At 37.5% G+C, this 14626-nt stretch overlaps 1 protein-coding gene across 1 annotated transcript in view; it reads left to right on the top strand.

Annotated features, from left to right (window-relative positions):
- The window catches only part of SUGCT (succinyl-CoA:glutarate-CoA transferase), a 1062570-nt gene that overhangs the window by 904480 nt on the left and 143464 nt on the right, over positions 1–14626 (top strand). The window contains exon 14 of the mRNA XM_056113530.1: positions 10775–10838. Within this exon, the coding sequence (XP_055969505.1) occupies positions 10775–10838 (64 nt within the window). The remainder of the gene's footprint in view (positions 1–10774; positions 10839–14626) is intronic.

Here is a 14626-nt window from a genome sequence, read left to right as displayed (position 1 = left end):
TTATTTATTTATTTATGTCTGCATTTTCCAGCAGCATATATTAAAAGTAAAAAGACTACTTTCAACGTTTTATGCATTTGACTTCTTTGTCAAAAATTACTGTGCATATATGAGAGTTTACTTAAGGGTTTACAATTCTTTTCCATTGGTCTGAGTGTGTACCTTTTATTTTTAATTGTTATATTTTTTTATTGAGTCATTGTGAGATACAAAGTTACAAAGCTGATCATGGTCAGGTTTCAGTCATACAGTGTTCCAACACCCATCCCTCCACCAGTGTACATTTCCCATCACCAATGTCCCAGTTTCCTCCTGCCACCCTGCCCTCAGTTTCTATGGCAGGCACTTTCCTTCTCTCTGTCTCTCTGTCTTTTTGACTCTGGCTCTGCCTCTCTCCTCCACCTCCCCACTTTGGGGTATTATGGTTTTAAATATAGCCATACAGGTACTGAGACTTATCATGGTTTGTTCCTTTACCTGTTTTCAGCATGCAGTTCTTATCAAGAGTGATTGTTTCCAGCTATCTTTGTCACAATGATCACTTCTCTATCTCAACTGCCTCTTCCCCAGAATTTGAAGTAGGCTTCCTACTGTGGACCAATCCTCTGGACTTTGTTTCTACTGTCCTTGGGTATTGGTTTTATTGGGTATTATTGTTTTTAATATCCCACAAATGAGTCCAGTGATTCTGTAATTTTTCCTCTCCTGACTCATGTCACTCAGCATGATATTCTCTATGTCCATCCATTTATAAGCCAATTTCATGACTTCATTTTTTCTAACACCTGCATAGTATCCCATTGTGTAGATGTACCATGGTTTCTTTAATCAGTTGTCTGTTCTCGGGCACTTGGTTGTTTTCATATTCTGGCTGTTGTGAATAGTGCTGTAATAAACAAAGAAGTACAGATAGAATTTCTGCAGTGTGTTTTTGGGTCCCTGGGGAATATTCCCAAAGGTGATATTTCTGCATCAGATGGAAACTCAATTTCTAGCTTTTTGAGGAATGCCCATATTGTTTTCCAAGAAGGCTGGGCCAGTCAGCATTCACAGCAACATTGAAGAGTCCCTTTCTCCCGCATCCACACCAGCATTGGTTGCTCTTGTTCTTTTTTGAGGTGTGCCATTCTCTCAGACCTCTTTCTAAAGCCAGGCCCAAAAGTCAGATAAAAATGGATTAGGGACCTTGATATCAGACCAGAATCCATAAGATACAAAGAGAAAAATGTGGGAAGAACCATCCATGACATTGAAGCTGAAGCTATCTTCAGAGATGAAACACCACTGACCATGCAAGTGAAAGCAAAGATAAACAAATGGATCTACATTAAATTAAGAAGCTTCTGCATCTCTTAAGAAACATTGACCAAGATACAATGACAGTCCACAGATTGGTAAAAAATATGTACCCAATAACCATCTGATAAGGGTTTAATATCCAAAATATTTAAGGCAATGTAGAACTTGACAAGAAAAAAATCAGCTAACCCCATCAAAAAATGGTGAGAAGAAGTGAACAGAAACTTCCTCAATGAAGAAATACAATTGGCTAAATGACACGTAAAAAAATACTCTATATCACGAACCATCAGGGATATGCAAATCAAAACAATGAATTATCATCTCATACCACTGAATGTGACTTTTATTTCAGTGCTACAGTGACATGTGAAGTGTAACATCTACTACATAAACTACTGATAGAAAATAATGTTTTATAATTCAAAAACATATTTTAAAACCACATTTTCTATGTGAATTCTTGGTCTTTTGAAGTTTGTCTTTGTCTTCTTATTCTCTTCATTTGTGCTTTGATATCTGTCACTGTATAGTGTGAGAGTTTGTAGAATAGTACATAGTTGTGTTCTACTTGCCTCTTGATTTTTTATTATTTTTGTTTTGTGTTTCCCATAAAGTTTTCCTCCAGATCAGTGGCCCAAATTGTACAATACTGCTTCCTGGTGGGGTGTGGTGACAATGCAACATCTGGATTTAGGCAACATCCAGATAGTAGTAGCCTAAAGGGCAATTGGGGACCATATTCTATGTTTTTATAAAGAAGGTAGATTTCCAAGGGTTCATGAATGACCTTATTCTGAAGGGAAGGTGAAAGACCAAATATGTTTAGGAACTTACACTATAGAATCTATTTGTTTAAACTGTGAGTCATCTAGGGCTATATAATTTAAAATTTTAGTTTTCAAATAAATTCCTCTATGATTTATTGTCATTAAATGACTTATATACCTATTTTGTATACCTATTTATTTAAAGTATAATAAAAATTTGTTAGAAATGAAGGGGTTTCAAGTTAAAAAACATTTAAGAATTCTTTCTCTAGATTTCTCAGGTTATATTTAACTTTAAAAAATCTATCTTGATTTGATTTAAAGAATAGAATATTATTTTTATTTCCCCCCACACTTTATATGTTTGAAGTATCTGATTACTTTTTTATGGGTTGTTTCATCTTCCTTCCTTCCTTCCGTCCTTCCTTCCTCCCTCCCTCCCTCCCTCCCTCCCTCCCTCCCTCCCTCCCTCCCTTCCTTCCTTCCTTCCTTCCTTCCTTCCTTCCCCCCCCTCCATTCCTCCCTCCCTCCATCCTTCCTTCTTTCTTTCTTATTTCTTACTTTCTTTTTCTTCTACAGAAATTCCTTTAGTATTTATTTCAGAGTTGATTTAGTGGCTCAGAAGGTTTTAACTGTTGTCTGACTGAAAAGCTTTTCATCTCTAATTTCTGAACAATAACCTAGTCAGAGTGTTCTTGGTTGGGGATATTTTTATTGAGTCTTTGGTTATGTGATGCAATTTCTTCTAGTCCCTTGAGTTTCAGTTGAAAAGAATTTGAGTATTATATGAGTTTCCTAATATTTGAGTCTCGTTTATCTTCCTGCTACCAGAATTCTATCCCTTATCTTTGGTGTTTCCAATTTTAATTAGAATGTCATTCTATTAATGTATTTTGGTTGATTTAGTTTGGAATTGTTTGTGCTTTTTAGAGCTTAGATGTCTCGTTCTTCAGATTGGGGAAGTTCTTTTTATTACTTTTCCTTTCTCATTTCTCTCTCCTTCTACAATCCTCACAGTGAGAATGTTCTGCCTTATGATGCAGATACATGAATTCCTGATATATTTCTCTTTTCTAAGCTTATTTTTCAGTGTTCTATTCTTTTTTGTGATGCATGTCCTTTTTTGGGAGTTTCTTGATTTGATGATCAGTTTCTGATGTTTGGTTGTTGAGCACCTCCTGCGCGCGTGCGCACGTGTGTGTGTTTGTGTGTGTGTGTTTAGATTTACTGTATTTAGATCAGTGGTTTATATTTGGTTTTTTTCCATACTTTTTTGTCCAGGTTGAAGTTCCCTTCTAATTTACTATTTACTCATTCTGTGAGCATTCTTGACTTTGGTATTTTACATTTCCGTTAGTGAGTTTAGAGAGTTTTTGTGTGCTTTCAGTCTTTACTGAACTTTTCTCTTTATCCATAAATGCAGCTAAATCATAATAAAGGAGGGGGTATGGAGTAGTGTCCAAGTTCTTATAGTCATAAGCATCTATTTAGAGTTTCTGCTTGTTAATTCCAAGCAGAGATGGTGGTACTGAATGTGTGTGGCTCTGGATGATGATTTGCAATTTCCAGTCATAAGTGCTATGCAGTAGCTACAGCACTTAGTGGTTTATTAAGCCTGGCTGGAGAGCCACAGTTCAGAGTATTTGGCACCTGGCTGTGGTTGTTATGTAGAATTAATAAGGTGTGATATAAATTTGAAATTTGTGGTATAAGTGCCCAATAGCAGCTATATATCTGAACAGATTTGTTTAGATACCATTCCCTGAAAACTAGCTATCCATTGTTCATTGGGCTATCAGGTATTTATGTGATTAATCATAGCTCAGTGTAAAAGTTTTTTTATTGAGGTACCATGATTTACCAGATTGTTAATAATTTTCTGTGAAAATAATTCAATATCACACCTATCACCCATTCCTAAAACACAAAAACATTTAGTGAAGAATTTTGTAATTACAGGAGAATTCAAGCACAGGTTCTCCCTATTGGATTCTCTCTCTCTCTCTCTCTCTTTCTCTCTCTATCTCTCTCTCTTACATAGATTGATTTATTTGAACAGAAATTAGAAAGACATGAGGTGAGAGGTTGTGAGTAAGTACGTTTTCAGGAGAGAACAGAGGCTCCTTCAGAGTCAAAAAAAAAAAAAGCTAAGAAACTGAGAAATAAGCAAGCAAGTTACATATTCAAAGGAGAATTCATGGGAATATTCCTGAAAGCAACCTCAATTCTGTTAACCTTCCAGTCTGGCCTCTTTCCATGTAATGTATGTTTGTTTCACATGTGACTGTGCCTCAAAGCCAGGAAACTCAGACTTGGTGGAATCAGAGATTTAATCCAGGTTCATTCATCATCCTGAAAGTAGCTACAAACATGCTTCCCATTCTGTAAAGTGCCAGAGTGTGAAGTGGAACGAAGACTCCTGTTTTTAGAAACACACTTGTAACTTCATATTTTGGAACCAATTTTTGTGCGGTGGGGAAGACAGGTATTTATGTGTTTTATTTCAAAGATTTTTATGGTGTAAGGTCTTCCCCAGGGAAATTCAGAGAAATTTGTGATTTCTTACCAGATAAAACACAGAAGTTTTTCCCTTTATTACACCTCCTCACCTTTCCCCATTTTTTTGGTTTTGATTTATTTGTTAAACTGATAACAGCAGGGCCAGAGCAAGGGTACAGTGGGAAGGGTGTTTGCCTCTCATGCAGCCAGCCCTTATTCCATCCCTGGAAACCCATATGGTCCCCCAACCTCATTAGGAGTGTAACATGCACAGAGCCAGGAGTAAGCCCTGAGCACAGCTGGATGAACTCCCCCAAATATATAAAAAATAAACTGATGGTGGCAATTTGTGATGTGTATCATAATGTTCTAGGTGTGTAGGATCCGGGGCTGAGATCTCCAAGCCTGCTCTGTTTGGGACTGGGCCTCCTCCACCCAGATCCCTCATCTTCCAGTAGCTAGACAGTTACACCCACCAATTGCCATGTAACCCCATAAATGGCCAAGATCTAGAGACTGTAAAACCATGCTCCAGACATACAATATCTTATTGTCTAGTTCTCGCTCTCAGAGAACCCAACAGGCTACTGAGAGTATCTTGCCCGCATATATGCTTGACTGGGAACACCTGTAAACGTGATTAGAGGTTGCCCCCAAAGCGTCCATTTCTCTCAGATAGCCTGGCAAGCGAACAAGAGTATCCCGCCTGCACGGCAGAGCCTGGAAAGCTACCCGTGGCGTGCTTGATATGCCAAAAACAGTAACAATGATGGTCCTCATTCCCCTGACCAGAAAGAGCCTCCAATATGCCATCAGGCTACACCAGCATGTGACAGGGACAAATGGAGACGTTACTGGTGCCCGCTCGAGCGAATCGAAGAACAACGGGATAGTGATAGTGATAGTGATCAAAATATACATATGTATGTGCTTTTAGTTATGTATGCTGATATATTATTGATGGACACATTTTAATAAAGATTTCTGCCATAGATTTTTAAAAGACAGCTTATTCTGTCCTAGTAATCATGTTCATTATGTTTTACCATCTTATCTCACTTAATCTGTAAGGAAATCCTGAGAAAGCAATAGCCTCTCTCTCTTACTGATGCCAGTGCTGATTCCTGAGTATTAATGACTTGGCCTCTGGTTTTGCTGCCTTTAAAATCTTAGCCAGACTGTGGTCAAAATCCTCTTTTCATAATCTCCTTATCTTTGGTAGCCAGACTTTCTTTTGTATCTTTTGTCTCCTTATAAGGTAGTCATTCAATTTGTTAACTCACTGGACCATGGTGCCAAACAGTTCAAGCACTTTGGCTGGTTTTCTTTCCCTAGAGAATTAATTAATTAGCATTAGTGAAGTGACCATGTCAGTCACTGTCTTTAATGTTAAAACAAATTATGCTCATCTATTTTTTAAAACTGCACTAAGTTTCCATCTGCCAGGAAACTTGGTAAGAATTTAGGGTGAGGCACAGCTAAATTAGAACCCAGGATCAACCATATATTAATTGTGCAACCGTGGGCAAGTTTCTAAACATCTCTTTCTTTTAGAAGTGAGTCCTGAGCAGTGTCAAATTGTCCTGTGAGCAATTAGACAGTACTATTCAGTGCTAGGGTTTGCCACATGGTGCTGTTGACCCAGTACTGCTGGGCACCCAAGGCCTCCCAGGTGGGGTTTGTGGAGCCACGGTGCTGGAGATCTCATCCCGGCCTTGTGCGTACAATACATACTTTCCTAACACTGAGCTATTTCTCCAGCCTCTTGGTATTTAAACTCTTTAAGCGCCTGTCATTCTGTCATAGAGAGGTAGATGACAATAATTTCTACCTAATCTCATTTAATAAATGGAATGAGTGAAGCCAACTCTTTAATGCCTAAGAGAGTTCCTGGCAGCTAAAGAGTTTTCATAGCACAACTGCAACTGCTATTTGGGACTGGAGATATGGTACGGGGGTAAGCGACTTGCCTTGTGTGCTGTTGAGCTGTTTGGGTCCCGGACAGTACACCTCACCCCAAATTTTAGATCGAGTTCCTTTATTTACCCCTGTCAATGTTGACCTTAAAGTGATTTATTTCAACATCAGCATCTTTAAATGTGTTTTACTCATCTCCTTTCCTTTATCCTTCAGCCTTATTCTGAAGAAGGAAGAATTACTTATTGTGGTCCTCATTGGATATTGTTCACTCTCTAGGATGCACAATGTGTTTTGTAGAAATGAGCTTAGACATTTTGAACATTCATTTATTCATCTTATTTCATTTCTTTCAATTATCTAGTATACAAGTACTTTATCATAGTTATTACATCAAATAAATAGTGTATACACATAGTGAATGGATAGATCAGTTTTGTGTGCATGCATCATTGTTAATAGTACAAAAATCATATTCTTGTTGATCACATTGAATTGGTTTTTGATATGGACTTTATATTGACCATTTATGTGTCATATAACACTAGTACTCTGTCATGTACTTATATTTTGCTCCTTCTACTCATCACCTATTTCTCATGCTTTCCATAGAGATTTTTCACTGCCTATATAGTCGGTATTTCTATTATTTTTCTTTTTTCTTGATGGTATTATGTTGAAAATTTTTTCCCTGCAATTTCTGCCATAGGGCTTTATTAAAAGACTTTCTTACTTTCACTTAAACTTGTATTTCCCACATCATTTGAGGATATACATTTTACTCTTTCCATCATTAATACATTACCATTTTACTCTCTCATTAGGCTGTCAATCTTTAAAATTCCTGAAGAAAAAGAAAGAGAGACCTTATTTTAAATAGGCCTGATACTTTGCTAAAGAGGTTGGTGCACTGTCTACAATTCTATTCTTTTCAAGAATAGGTTTTTGAGATTTTAAGAAGATATAAAGTTTAGAAGAGCTACCAACCATGAAAGAGTTAGGGAAAATAAGAGTAAAAAAGGATAAAAACCACTACAAAGTTATAGGTAAGAACTTTACCATATTTTAAAACTACCAAATGTGTGACAGCAAATTTCATGATGAACCAGAATTCAGGTATACCTCTAAGGGTGGATGTTAGTTCAGGTTCTCTAAAATGAAACTCTCTATAAGTGGCCAGAAAAGTAAACATTTTAAACTCAAGTTTCTAGTGTAAGGTTGTAGAGATCGATTGAGAGTTTAGATGAAAAAGGCAAAGGGAGCATTTAGAAACCAGTCCCTAAAAACTATTATGCAAAGGTGGGGAAGCAGCAGTTTCTTCATTCCCAAGGAAGCCAAGAAGAGACCGTTTGACTGCCTGGGTTGGGAGACCTTCGCGTATTTGACTAAGCAGAGCAGGGTTGGTCCTGCCAAAGGGCTGAGCAGCTTTCCAAGCTCGGCAGGGTTTCCAGGGACCCCTGTAAGGAACTGCCACAGTTTAAATTGTTTGTGGTGATCTGGCCTGACGCACGAAGAAAGCCTGTAGAGCTTCACTGACCTCAGGTTTGCTTGAGAAGCGGGAGGCAGCCGAGAAGGGAAATAAGCTGTTTGTGCAGACGGGGACTTAGACTTGCCCGTGTGTCTACTGATTGTACAAATCTTGCAACAGAGGAGAACTGCCACCCATTTTCTGTGTCAAACGCATGGATTTAAATCCTGTTAAAAGTGAATATTTTCCAATGTGAAGGAATCGATAAATTAGATAAGAACGTTCATATTGGGGTGTTATACACAGGACAGTATGTATGGTGATCGGGCTGTTGGCAGTCCACTTCTTAATCTGATTCAATTAAAAAAAAAACACCTGCAGTCAGCTGCTAGGTGTTGCTTCACAAAACTTTGACTTATGTCCTTTGACCTTTACCAACTACCCTTTCATGTTTGACACTTAACATTTGCTTTATTATTAAAATTCAGTGCTAATTAATTTCAACACTATCAGTTAAGTTATATTTAGCTAAGAACACTCACTTTTGTCTTTTGTGAGTAGTACTGCAGTATTATTACAAAGAGGTAGTCAGGAGGGCAACAGAGATACAAGATGAGAAGAATGATTCAGTGTGCAGATAATTGTTTCGAGTGAAATTTAGCTCGATATTTTTGTTCCTGTCCTCAGTAGAACTGAGATTTAGCACCTCCCGTTGGCATTTAGCCCCCACCCCCACATAGGAGGAGGCTGTGCTGGGCGGGTGCTGAGAATGAACCACACTAGAATTAAATTATAGCACAGAGCTGGCAAGAATTTTCTCTGGCCAGCTCTTGGGTGCAAAGCTGATGATTCCATATGAGAAGCAAGGCATCCCTAGAAAGGATCTCCATATGGTGTGTCATCACCCTCAACGAGGGATTTGCTGTGGCTTAAAGACCATCATCCAAAAAGTAGTGACCATTACCAACTAAAAAACCAAAAAGCAGTATAACCTAGAATACTTCAAAGTATAGTTCTAACCTTAGTAGTCACTTATGAGGTGTTGTTTTCATAGTTTATTCAGTAATGTTATCCAGAACTCACTAGAAATAGATAAAAGAAGATTTTACTTCTTCTGCTGAATTTTATCGGTGATAAGCACATTTCTATTTATTTATTGCTCTTTTGCTCTGTGAAAATGATATGAGTATATCAATCTCTATCTGAAGATGGACATCTTATATAATCATCTTTTGAGGTGTTATTGTAGAGTGACTAAGTAATACACTAGTTTATACTATGCTGCTGAAATCCTTCTGTCATTTGCACTCATATACAGAGCAAAATAAAGTAATTTTTCCATTAGGTGGACAGTGTGAATTACAGTTCATATATATTTTAAATCTCTTTGAAGATCTAGGACTAGTCATAGTAAAATCAATTTTAGGATTTTTTGAGACATTATTTTAATATTGCCTTCAATTGTTTAAAAGAAGCAGAAAAATCCCCAATTTTGTAACTTCATTTGTGGTATTATAGAGCTTTTTACCTCCACTAATTCAAGTTTTTTCTCCTACACTCTGGTTCTAAGCCCTCATCTGATTCTTTTTCTCAGTTGGAAGACATTCTATTCCTAGAAATTGTCTATCCCAAAGACAATATGCTATATGATAGTAATTCAAGGAGATCTGTCAGTAATTTTCAACTTATCATTAAGTTACATTTCTACTGGTTTCTACATTCTAATGCTAATAGCTCATCATTGTGCTAGTAATTGGCCTTGAGTCTTGACCAGAAGCCACATTTCCCTTGTGTTCTTGGTGGTGTACCAAATGTCTCTCTTGGTTCTTTCATGAAAATCCCATCCGTTGTCAAGGATGCGGGGTCCCTGGCTTTTGTTGTCTCCTCACACATATTTTCTCCCTGACTTGAAAATGACAGAAACTTAGTACTGAAACCTAGTCTTCTGATGGAAGTCTTACTCCGAAAAATTCCCTGTCTTCAGTCTCCTGCTCAGGGACTGAATCCTCCCTTGGAATCCTTCCCTTTGAATATCCATTATTTGTCACCATAGTCTTGAACCTGTGACTGCTGGTAATCACTCTGATTCGATCTGGATTGTCTCCACACATTTTCCCACTGACTGAATTGTCACAGGCAAAGTCTGAAGTCTGTGTGGTTGCTGTGTGCTGCTTCTGGTCCTGTTGTTTAACTTGGTGAAGTTCTGTCAGGAGGCTAGATTTCAATAATCAGAGTGCACTCTTAAGTAATTTGCAAGTATTAAATTTTAGTTTGTAGTGCAGTGTGGCTTGTGAGGCTCTGTGTTCAGCTGCCTCTGGCAACGTTGGGGGCATGAAGTGCAGGGCGTCCGGTTCAGGGTGGCTATAAGGCCCATGCCTGCTATTGTGTCTCTTTCCCTACCCTACATTTTATAGGAAGTATCGTTTCTTCTTCTGTTTTGAGCCACATCTGGCTGTTGTCAGAGAACACACCTGGTGGGGCTCAAAGGACCCAACATGGTGCCAGAGATTGAACCCAGGTCGGTCTCATGCAAGGCCAGTGCCCTAACCAGTGTACTCGCTGGCCCACAAGTAACATATATTTAGAAAAGAATTTGTAAAATGTATGTTTTCTTAATCATTTTGTCTTTGAATTCTATTTCTCTCTACTTGGTATAACAAGATAGAAAACAATTTTTTAAATTTTATTTTCAAAGGAGAATTTCAAGCTTGTCTGTGTTTTGCAGTATCTTTTTCAATGAATTTATGATCTTCATTTCCCTTGAAATTGGACATATTTATATTTTATAATTAATTTTTCTTTTTCTTTTTTATATTTTAAGGTGTTGCACAATGGCCTCGTTATGGAGATGCAGCATCCAACTGTTGGGAATATATGTGTACCAGGTTTGAAAATTTTTATTATTTTTTAAAAATGTCTTTCTTCATTCTTGTGCAAATTATAGATAGAACTGATAGTCCAGTCCAGCCTTTCTGGAAAACAATATGAACAGTTCTTCAAAAACTATAAATTGTGCTTCCATATGACCCCGCTCTACCACTGCTCAGAAAATATACCGAGGATGCAAAAAAAGCACCGTAGAAATGACATCTGTACCTATATGTTCATTGCAGCACTGTTCACAACAGCCAAAATCTGGGAACAATGCAAGTGCCCTAGAACAGATGACTGGTTAAAGAAACTTTGGTACATCTACACAATGGAATACAATGCAGGTGTCAGGAGAGATGAAGTCATGAACTTTGCTTTTAAATGGGTAGACATAAAGAGTATCAAACTAAGTGAAATGAGTCAGAAAGAGAGGGACAGTTATAGAAGGACTGCACTCATTTGTGGAGTATAAAACAACATAACATGAGGCTGACAGCTAAGGATATTAGGTACATGAGACAGATAGATTGCTCCATAGCTGGAAGTTTGCCTCATGAACAAAGGGGAGAAGGCAGCTGGAATAGAGACGGGATCGTTAAGAAAAAGATGGCTGGAGGAATTGGTTGGGATGGAAGATGTGTGCAGAAAGTGGATAAAGGACAAAACATGATAACCTCTCAGTGTCTGTATTGCAAAACATAATGCCCAAAAGTAGAGAGGGATTATGGAGAATCATGTCTTCCATGGAGGCAGGGGGAGGTTGGGAAGGGGTGGGGTATACCAGGGATATTGGTGATGGGGAATGTGCACTGGTGAAGGGATGGGTTTTGATCATTGTGTAATTGCAACCAAAACATTAAAGCTTGTAATTATCTCATGGATTCAATAAAATAAAAAAAAACTGGTAGTCCATCACACAACTAGTCAATATGCAAGCCAAATTTTTCATTTTGAATAAAAGTTAGGATCATACTCACAAAAATCATGCTTTAACTCTAATTTTGTTTTTTGTGCAAATGAGTATCCAGTTGTCTCAGTGATAAAACTATGACTGCTGTTTACTTATGTGATAATAACTGTCCACTTATGTAGTCACAAAAGTACATCATGGATGCTGGAGCAATGGCACAGCAGATAGGGCATTTGCCTTGTATGTGGCCGACCCGGGTTTGATTCTCGGCATCCCATATGGTCTCTGAGCACCGCCAGTAGTAATTCCTGAGTGCATGAACCAGTAGTAACCCCTGTGTATCGCTAGGTGTGACCCAAAAAGCAAAACAAAAAATATATTATGTAATGGTTAACAAAGAGTTAATGACACTATGACAGATATTATGAATTAATACCGGATTCATGTCATGATGTGAAAGAAACAATGAAGGTGCTGTCCCGGCAGAGACAGATTGCTCAAATGAGACCATTTTCTTTTGGAATTATGACTTGTCATGTGGATCTTAGTTTCATGAGAACTTAATCAAGCCACCGGAATGGATTCTCTAATAAACTAAATGTTTTCAGTCAACTGAGAATAAATGATGCTTTCATAAATTAGGTAATACTAAATTCACTCACCAGAGGAATTTTGGCCTAAGCTACACTGCCAATTGTTTCTTTCCTGGGTAAAGTTTTCTCTTCAGTAACCAGAAGAAGTTTCTTCTTATTCTAAGAATTTCCAGACTAGAGTTAGACCTCCTGATTCACCTATGAACAGACCTTGTGCCACCTACACGCTCACTTCACTGGTAATCAGCATTCCCGTTCCTCAGATCTGTGTCTCAGTACTGCATGTTGTTCAAAAAACATTTTATAATCTTGTTCATTGTATTCTTATTTTTCTATACTATGCAAAAGCCATTCAATTGTTCCTCATATCCTCTTAATAATTATGATAATTATAATAAGGATAATAAAACTAGTTTTTGATAATAAGCATAGTGAAATTAGGTTATAACTTTTATAATTGTTTTTCTGAAACATCCTTTATCATCATCCTTTAAATATGGTTATTTCTCAGATTATGAAGCCACCTCAGTCACATAATAATACAAGTATTGAATCCTGTTTATTGAATGACTTCTACTGTTAATATTTAAATTTATTCTGATACTAAGACTTAAGGTCAGTTTGATAATTATGTCCTAGAAGTGATCAGATAATGACTGTTGTGATGGAAAAAATATGAAATAAAGGGTATTATGGTTACTAATAAATAAGTTGTGAAAAGAAAATCATGATGTATAGGAATATAGAGAATTATATATGAAATAATGAAGATAACTATGAGAGAAAAAAGGTATTAGTATATCAGCAAAAGAAATCACATGTGAAGGAAATACTATAGTATAGAAAAGTGATGGAAAGAATGTATATTGATAAAAGTTAAGGAAGTCATTTATTTACTCATATTACTGTGCAAGCACTGCTATATGTCAGGCAATCATTTAGGTCCTGGGAATGCAAAAATAAATCAATGATAAGATGAAAGGGGAAAGAATTTGTGCTTTCATGGAAAATAATGGAGGCAGAAGAAATCACTTTATTTTGTGGGAACAGAAAAGCTCTTCTGAGAGGTTGATCATAAACTGACCAATTAAAGGTCAAAAAGTAGCCAGTGGACCTAGGGAAAGAGTTTGACCCTTGACCCTACACCTCAGACTTCAATTATAAGCAGCATCTGACTGGACACACCTAGAGGCTACCAGGGAGGTCTGGGTACTGGGTTCTCAGTACTGCAGAGCCCCAGAGCATCACAAACTGGGTGCTCAGATTGAACCACCAGCTCAGTTGACTGAGAATCTCTGGGAGTATACAATGCTCCAGGTGGGAAGCCCTAAAAGTCCAGAAATAGTTGGTATTTGAGGTGACAGTGTGTGAGAAGACCTCAAGAAGGGAAAGAATGAAGTGCATATTAAGTCAGTATAAAAGTGGAAAAGGGAAACAGAAAAATGTAAAGAGAAGCAGAACTCTTGAGTTTTTATTCAGTTTGGTCTTACTCTAGTTTTAAGTAGGGAGGTGAAATGACACGATTTATAACTTAAATCAGGAAGTTGTGTTGGGAGTTATTACAGGAGTTCAGGTAATAGTATCTTAAATTGGGATTATAGTAGTAAAGATAGTATTGTCAAAGTAATAGAGCTATTAATACTAGAAAACTTAAAAGATTAATGTTTTTCAGTAGTTTTCTATTGTAATTTTTAAATAGCCAAAATTTTATGATCAACAAGTGATCACTTCAGTTACTAAATTTCCCATCTGTACTACCATTACACTACAGAGCAGTTCTAGAACTCATTTAATTGCACATGTCTAAGATGAGTCATGCAGCTATTACTGAACAGTGAAGTCATACAGCCATTGGTATACCCCATATATAGGAACAAAGGTCACACATCTGAAAAATGCAATCATTGCTCCATAGCTGGAAGCCTGCCTCATGAGCAGAGGGGAGAAGAAGGCAGCTGGAATAGAGAAGGGATCACTAAGAAAATGATGACTGGAGGAATCAGTCGGGATGGAGATGTGTGCTGAAAGTAGATAATGGAGCAAACATGATAACCTCTCAGTATCTGTACTGCAAATCATAATGCCCAAACATAGAGATAGAGTATGGCGAATATTGTCTGCCTTGGAGGCAGTGGGAGGATGGGAAAGGGGAGGGAATACTGGGGATATTGGTGGTGGGGAATGTTCACTGGTGGAGGCATGGGTGTTTGATCATTGTGTGATTGTAACCCAAACATGAAAGCTTGTAATTATCACATGGTGATTTAATAAAATTTTAAAAAAAGAAAAGAAAAATTCA

Source organism: Sorex fumeus, unplaced genomic scaffold (genome assembly GCF_029834395.1).
Source record: "Sorex fumeus unplaced genomic scaffold, SorFum_2.1 ptg000020l, whole genome shotgun sequence".
NCBI lineage: Eukaryota > Metazoa > Chordata > Mammalia > Eulipotyphla > Soricidae > Sorex > Sorex fumeus.
The sequence above is the reverse complement of the archived record's forward strand: the minus strand, read 5'-3'. Positions and strand labels throughout refer to the sequence as shown.